A 7646-nucleotide genomic window follows, 5' to 3' on the forward strand; every position below is an offset into this window, starting at 1 on the left:
GCATATGCTGCCATCAGAATTTCGGCCTCAAGCGCTGTAAAATACATTGACCGCGCCTTCTTTCCCTATGTCTCCATGGTGACTCGCTCCACTAATCAGGGCTTTATGTATCCTCGTGCGCGCGCTTAACTTGGGGTTAAAGCAACTCCGCGTTGACTGAACTACTTGTTATCAGCCTTTCTGAAACCGAATATTCCGAGTTGGACAGTTCGGGGTTACTCAACCCTGCGTATCGTTTTTCACTCTGAGTTTTCTAAACCGGCTTCCTGAAATAGGGCCCTGGAGAGGGGAAACAAGATTCCTAAATAACTTTGAATCTTGGAAACATTAATGAAGCCTCAATACTTGGCTGTTGTGATCGCTTCAGTTTCAGGTCCCAGAACAATTTTGATCTTCGGAGTCCCCTGTACTCTGGAGGTTTGTTGCATCTTGCATCTCTCACTCTCTGCAGTCTGAGTTTAAAAATGTAAAAGCTGCAGGCTGAGCTGCTGGTGATGGAAAATCATTAGCTACACTGAGAGAGTCTGACTGTCCAGATTTTAGTTTGTTTGATTTTAGCTGCTGAGAGCAGCCCTGCTGCAGACAGCGGACATCAGGAGCTGACTTCAGGGCCAGTTTGAAGTGTTTCCGTCACACAGCTTCACCGGGGTTGGCTGGCTCGCCTTTTTTCAAAGAACTCAAGCCTAAAATTAATTTAAAGAGTTTACTAATTACACTGTTTACTACTTACAGTCGCTATCTTGCACAACTCACTGAGCTCAGCATACTGTTCACTGCTGAGGGGATGCCCTCTAGCGGCTTTTTAGTGAAACATGACTTCAGCGTAACATCTGTGTCAGTGTAAGGCTTTCTAAATATCTTGGTATGGTGTGATACCAGTATGGTGTCCAAGCGCACCATAAAGTACCTGCAGAAACCACCAAAATTAAACGCATAATGGCTGAAAAGTGACCCAAAAATTCTCTGCAAACAGGTAAAAAACTGGTACAGACGTGCAGATCAGCCACCAACACCGTGTCTTGCTTCTGTATTGGAGGGTTAAAGTAGGCGTCGGCTCCTTTAATGATCTCATTGATCAGCTTCAGACTGTCCAACCTTCAGCACTTGCTGCTCACGCTCTGTTGTCTCTTCTGTTTTGTTCCGGACGACATCTGATCCAAGCAGCAGAAGGCGTTGGCTAGCTACACGCCTCGCTTCGACGACCACGACGACGACGGCGAGTACTGCGACGGAGACGGCGATGACTTCGACGACCTTAGGGGAATCAACATGGCTGCCTTGGAGGGAGCATGGTGTCCTCGACACATCTGACCTCTGACCTCCCAACATCATAACATGCTGATGTCAGTTAATTGGGTCGATGAACATTAAAAGCTTCCGTATGGCCTTTGACTCGCAGCAGGGGATTATGGGACTGGTTGTACCAGTGAACCCACCAAGCAGAGCCATACGGGGACCGAGTCGCACCAACTTCCAGCTGCCAGTGAAACAAAATCAAAATGTGAAAGTGCAGTTTTATAGAAATGGTCTTTTTCTGTTGGGTGTTTAAGCTTTTGTCAGGACACTGTTTGATAAGTGAGGATGAGACGGGCTGGACGCCACTGGCGTTGGCCTTTTAAAGGAGCACCGTGGTGATCTATGGCTCCCAAACAAACACAGCAGGGAACAAACTGACGCCGGTGGCTTCAGGTTCCAGTTTAGAATGAGGAAAATACCGATTTGTGTCGACTACAAGACTTAAATCTGGAGGTTTTTTGTGAAATGGAAAAAATGTGGGTCTGTTACTTTTGTCCATAAGATTTTAGTTCTCAGAGGGATAATGCTTCTCCTTCTTTAAATGAGAAAAGCAGTGGTTTGTTTTTTTTTGGGGGGGGGGGCAGGAACTTAAGCCTAACTACTGATAGATTTTGTTTTTTTTATGGCTTCCTAGCCAAAATTTAATGAAAGAGAGATTCTTTTCCAAAAAATATGGAGACTTCACAGTATCTGCAGGTGAAAAGATGTTATGCTGCCGTCTTAAAGTGTAATCTGAGAGACGCTGGAAGAAAATTTCAGTATGTGTGTGGTCATTTAATCCTAGCATGCAGTCATTTGGTGTAGAAAACACCAACCAGCCCAATGTGGCCTCATCGAAAGGATTTTTTTCATCCAACAAATCCATTCAACACCTACAAAGGTAAACAAGGAAAATCTGAAAACCTGAAATCAAATATTCCGAATTTTTCCTGTGTTAGTAAACAGCAGGTATATCGTTGGATTAGCGATGAGCAACCACTCAAATGTCTCACATGTCTGAAGCCTAAACTTTTAGGAATTATTTAAGGCTTTCATATGAGACACTTTTTTAATTTGAGAGAGGCGATTCAACATTAGCCCTCCCCCTAGTGGATAAACTGAGCAGTGCAGCTGTTATGTGTGTTATTAAAAAGGAAAGATCTCCACAGCCAAAGGTTTTATTGCATATTTTTATGGTTTCTGCTCCTTAAATCTGGTGCTTATCCTTTGTCATGTGCCAGCAAATCACACCTTCAGCCAGTATTAAAACCCGAGAGAGACACAATAAAGAAAGTAAATTAATACAATAATAAATACTTGCAGCTATAGATTGATATGTTACCTTTAAGATGAGTTGTAGTCATACGGCATAAGTTGGAGCAGTGAAAAAGAAAATCTGGGTTTATTGTGCTTTTTCCTCAAAAAAAAAAAATTATTTCAAAATAATGTGTACACGCAAGGGCAGGCAGAGTGTGATAAGAGAAGAGGACTTGGGTTTCTTTTATCTGGGGGTTAAAGTGTTGTATGCTTCACGCTGCTTTCTTAGACTTGAGTTGGTATCTTAAAGCAGGTCTCCTTCCTTTCTGTCCGGGACAGTCAGCGGGTTTGTTTTTGTATGTTTGGATTAAATAAATCTCTTATATTCACTGCTACTGAGTCGCTTTACTTTTACACGCTCGCTTGAAGGTGATTTTCTCACACACTGTAAAAAGATTAACTCCAGAGCTTTAGTGAGACTTCACCAGCCTTTTAAAGATTGAGTTTATTTCAGATACCTGCCCTTTTCACAGCTTTTATAAAACAAATTGTTTCTGCTCCCTTAAAGTTGATTTTATTCTGATTGGCCAGTTCCTGGAAGCTCTTACACTTTTCCAGAGGAGCTTCACATGTACCACAGGCTGTCTTAGCCGCCAGTTTTTCCAATTGGCTGCACCTTACAAACAGGTTTGATCAGCAGGTAGGCGGGGTTTCTGTGTGCCTCATGTGATTTGCTCTCTGTGATGCCATCCAGATCCAAAAGTAGAAAAAAAAGTGGTTTTGTACATACACTGACCTCTGTCAGGTAGCTCCTCTCTTCTCCAGACATTTTAGGATGGATGATAAAATCATTCTTGTACTATAGTGGTAAATGCTGCTGACTAATGTTGCATTTCCTTTGGCTACTTCACAATAAACGTCCACTTCTTTTGTCAGCTTAATACTATTAATGTAAAACTGAAGCAGCAGTAAGTGCTCAGTAAGTTAATGCAGTCACTACAGACAACAGCATGACTTTGAACCTTGTCTACGTTAACGGTAAGCTTATTTCCCGTTTACACATCCCCATGGAAACCAAGAAAACACAAAGCAGCAGGCCACGAGCGGTTTCTAGACCTAAACAAATAGTTTTTAATGGTGATCCATACATGAGTATTAAAAAGAATCAATTGCAGTGTCAAGACCAGTGACGCGTAAGACTCTAATTTGGGTTTCTGATGTGAATGTGTCACATCATTACTAAACCTTTCAATTCTGACCTTTTAAAAGCTGAAAATATTGGTTTTGAGTTCAGTTGGGTCCAAAAGTTTTGGCAGTGATGAGTTTAAACACGTTTGCCGTCTCCCCAGTGTAGTTTGGCAGCTAAATGGACACAAGTCAGATGAGAAATCGTGTTCAGAGACACAAACTGCTGTGAGATCACAGTGACCTCAACCATGCATTTAAATTAAAATCTTTAAGACCGCTGCATTAAACTGTGAATGAAACCGTGAATAATAAAAAGTTTAAACCAGCGGTTACATTCAGCTGAGCGTAATTAAACAAACTCAGTCTGTTAAAGAGTTGGATCCAGATGCTGATGATGTGAGCAGTCTCCACAAACGCCATCAAATTCATTTTCAAGCGGTGATTTGAAGCTCTTTTTACAGTCGAGCTTCAAACACCCGAATCTCCAAATTTAAGACACGAAGCTTCATTAAAGCAGACGAATCGTAAAAAAAAAAGAAGTTTATTCGGACTCGGTGAAACAGATATTTGTTCTCTGCAGGTTAAAAATGTTCAGCGGAGTATCGCGTGCTTCTGTAGCTCCTCCTCCTTTTCAGTCCTCGTCATCTTCGTCCTGATCGTCGTCTTCCTCCGCCGCCACCATCCCCAGACTTCTGCGTTTCTTCTCCCCTCTTGTCTCCTTCCTGTCCTCTCCCTCCTCCTCCTCCTCGTTGTCCTCCTCCTCCACTGCCCCTCCATCACCGCCATCCCCCTCCTCCTCGCGGGCGTTGCAGCGGCTGCAGTGTCTCCCGAAGCCTCCCAGGAAGTGTGACCTGAAGCAGCAGAAGGGGCAGGCGTAGCGGCCGGGCCGGTGGGCGGAGCTGATGTGCCGCTGCAGCCGGCTCGGCAAGAAGAAGCTGCGCTTGCAGTCCTTGCAGCTGTATGGCCGCTCGACGTCGTGGCAACGCACCACGTGACTGATGGCGAAACCTGCGGCGACACAGATGACAATAAAAACATAAATCTATAGTTTTTGATGTTGGATTATTTTTAGTTATCTGTTTGCTTGTTTGGTTTGAAAAACAATTAGATAAAGATTTTTATTTTTTTAGTTTTGCTTGCTTAAAAAAAAAAAAAAAAAAAAAAAAAAAAAAACAACCAAAAAGATACAATTACCAAATATAAGCTGATTAAAATTCTTTTGTTGTTGCTGTTGTTATAAAATATAATAATTCGCATAAAATAAGTCAAAAAAGTCATATCTAATCTTTTTAAAAGTCCAAAAGAATACTACAGAAGTCAGCTTAAAGAGTAATTAAAATGTAAAGATTGTGTTTACATTTTCTGGCGCTTTATGTCTGCTTTCCTTCATTTCTGGGATTTTAACTCACATTTACAAATTTAAAGCAACAGCCCGATGTGGTATCTGTGCCATGCATACAAGCTTTAAGACGTAAATGTCACATTAAAAGGTCATTTTTGTAGTTACGGTAGTCTCTTCTAAATATATTTTAAAATGTTACCACCAGGGGGCAGTGTATCACCACAAAGTTTTATTGTCCCAGTTTGGTGCAGTCCTCCAGGTAACAGTCTGTTAAACGGCTACAAAACACAGAACGCTAAGTAGTACAGAAGTGTTACATTACACATACATGTAATAACTGCTTTCTGCCCCCTGCTGGTCATTACAAAGAATAGCAGGTGCAGGGATTCGTACCTGGGACCTTGAGTTCATGTTTTTTTATCTGCATCAGTTTGATTTGAGCTGCGTGCGTGGGCGGGTACCTTTGAGTTTGGTCTTCCAGCCGCACATCAGGCACACAAAGCGGTTGGAGATGAAGCGCACCACTTTGGCCGTGGCCTCCATCTCCTCCTTCAGCAGCTCACCGCTCAGCCCGGCCACCGCTGCCTCCTCCTCTTCCACCCCCCCGCCACTCTGCATCTGGTTGGCTGTGGCAAGGTCACGTCTGATGGCCTGGTTGGCGTACGCTTTGGGAATGTTGTGCTTGCGCACCACGTGGCTGACACCCACAGCTTTCAGCTTGTTCTTCCAACCACAGATTAGGCAGCGGTACCTGGCGCCATCAAACAGTAGCACGCTTTTGTCATCATACTCGCATTTAACCGACTCCACCCCCTCTCCTTCCTCCTCTTCTTCACCCTCACTGCTCCTCTTTCTTTTCAGGACGTCCCTGCATCCTTCCTCCTCTTCCTCAGTCTTGATGCTCTTTATTTTAGATTCATCTTTCCCTCCTTCTCCTTCCTCCTCATTGCTCTTCTTTATTTTGGCGTCACCTTTCCCTTCTTCTTCTTCCTCTTCCTCAGTCTTAATAGTTTGCTTTCTTTTGGTGGCATCTTTCATTTCTTCGTCCTCCTCGTCACCCTTCTCGCTCCCGTTGTCGCCTCCCTTGTCCCTTTCATCCATGCAGTGTTTGGTGATGATGTGCTTGTAGAGCTTGGTGAAGTCTCTGCTGGTGTAGAAGCAGTAGGAGCAGTGGAAGAGCCGGGCGCCGCTCTGGTACATCAGGATGTTCCCGAGGCGTCCCATCACCACACCGTCAAGGCAGGAGGGGTGGGATGCCGCAATGTGGGAGAGCTGATGGGCGTGGCTCTTGGAGAAATGGCCACAGTGGGGGCACTGGAGGTGAGCCGCGACACCCCCGCCTACTTCACCACGAGTCTGTATGATAACCGACATCCCTGCAAAGATAGTACAGAGCAGGTCAGGACCAGGTGAGCTCAGAAAACTGCCACTAAGATCAAGATAAAAAATTCTTAAAGCTAAATGTAGAGTGCGTTCTGGTGGACAAACTATGCAACACCAACAGTTATAACATGGTTGAACGGTGTTTCTCTTGTCTCTTCTATATTTTTGTTTTCATTTCTTTATTGCTTGTTATAAATAGATTGGGAAATAGCAAAATATCTGTCGGGCTCGATTTATCCAATTTCGAAATATTTGCTCAAAAAGTATATTTTATGTCTGCTTCAACCAGGAATACAAAACTTCAAAAACAGCCAATGTTAGACCTTTACCGAAACCAAATTGTGCACGTTACATGTAAAAATCTGTGCTGTGTGCTCTGCTGTCACACAAGCAGCAGAAATGTGTGGGTTTTTTACTATAGTCCGGTTTAAAAATAGATATAAAAAATAAATAAACAGATTCCATTAAAATAATCTAACACTTCAGGAAATCACAACCAGGTACTTTGGACGTCTCTTTACTTCCATCCCTCCACAGCCTGTAAACTTATCTTCATCAAATACATTCAACCTTTAAACGGATTCTTTTAATATTTAATCTTTTTCCCCATTAACAGTGATACAATTTCAACACTTAAGCACATTTAGGAGTGAGATTTGTCTCCAGAGTAAGTCACCTTATCCTGGTTCATCCCGGTTTATCCTGGGACTGGGATAACGGTAACCCTGCTCCTGCACGCTGGGTTCTATCAATGGGATAGAAGAGCGCAGCTAACAGGCTTGCCTGCACTAAAAACTACATATTTTAACCAGGTTTTTCCACCCACCTGACTCCACCGCCGGCTGTGTTAGTTTGTAACAAAGTTCCTGAACCTGAAATAACAATAAAACCACTCAGGAGAAACATTTGAACCGGATTAAATCTCCATCTTTTAGGCTAACCGCCGGCCTGCTCAGCAGATTCTCTGCTACCGCCCTTTTCCGTGTTTACCTCCAGCACAGCCAATCAACTCACTTCAGCCGTCCGCCACTGACCAATCACAAAATTCCCTTAACCAGGCTCTCGTCTAGCATTCAATTGTCGCGAGATCTCTGGGGTGTTTTATAATTGTCGGACATTCCTTCGTTTATAGAGGAAAAAAACATAAAATCTTCCGGCTCTGGTGAGACAAACTAGCCTACACTTTCAAGTGAACTAGATA

At 43.4% G+C, this 7646-nt stretch overlaps 2 protein-coding genes across 4 annotated transcripts in view; one reads left to right on the plus strand and one right to left on the minus strand.

The window, feature by feature from the left end:
* Window positions 1–2760, plus strand: part of fbxo3 (F-box protein 3) — a 12026-nt gene extending 9266 nt beyond the window's left edge. Inside the window, exon 13 of one of the 2 annotated variants that reach the window (XM_005749400.2) lies at window positions 1162–2760. In XM_005749400.2, coding sequence (XP_005749457.1) covers window positions 1162–1311 — 150 coding nt within the window. In that variant the 3' untranslated portion in view covers window positions 1312–2760. The remainder of the gene's footprint in view (window positions 1–1161) is intronic. The other variant, XM_005749401.2, reaches the window with a different exon arrangement.
* A 793-nt stretch (window positions 2761–3553) lies between these two features.
* Window positions 3554–7460, minus strand: LOC102201874 (chromosome alignment-maintaining phosphoprotein 1). 2 transcript variants are annotated; one of them, XM_005749402.2, is made up of 3 exons: window positions 7272–7460; window positions 5524–6438; window positions 3554–4728 (listed from the first exon to the last, which is right to left on the minus strand). In XM_005749402.2, the coding sequence occupies exons 2-3, from the start codon at window positions 6434–6436 to the stop codon at window positions 4352–4354; spliced, it is 1290 nt and encodes a 429-aa protein (XP_005749459.1). In that variant the 5' UTR covers window positions 6437–6438; window positions 7272–7460; the 3' UTR covers window positions 3554–4351. The 2 variants fall into 2 exon arrangements, with proteins under 2 accessions (XP_005749459.1, XP_013770460.1); XM_013915006.1 differs by lacking the exon at window positions 7272–7460 and adding an exon at window positions 7122–7236.
* Window positions 7461–7646: the final 186 nt, after the last annotated feature.

Source organism: Pundamilia nyererei, unplaced genomic scaffold, assembly GCF_000239375.1.
Source record: "Pundamilia nyererei isolate P.nyererei 1_Seehausen unplaced genomic scaffold, PunNye1.0 scaffold00244, whole genome shotgun sequence".
In the NCBI taxonomy this organism is placed as follows: Eukaryota; Metazoa; Chordata; class Actinopteri; order Cichliformes; family Cichlidae; genus Pundamilia; species Pundamilia nyererei.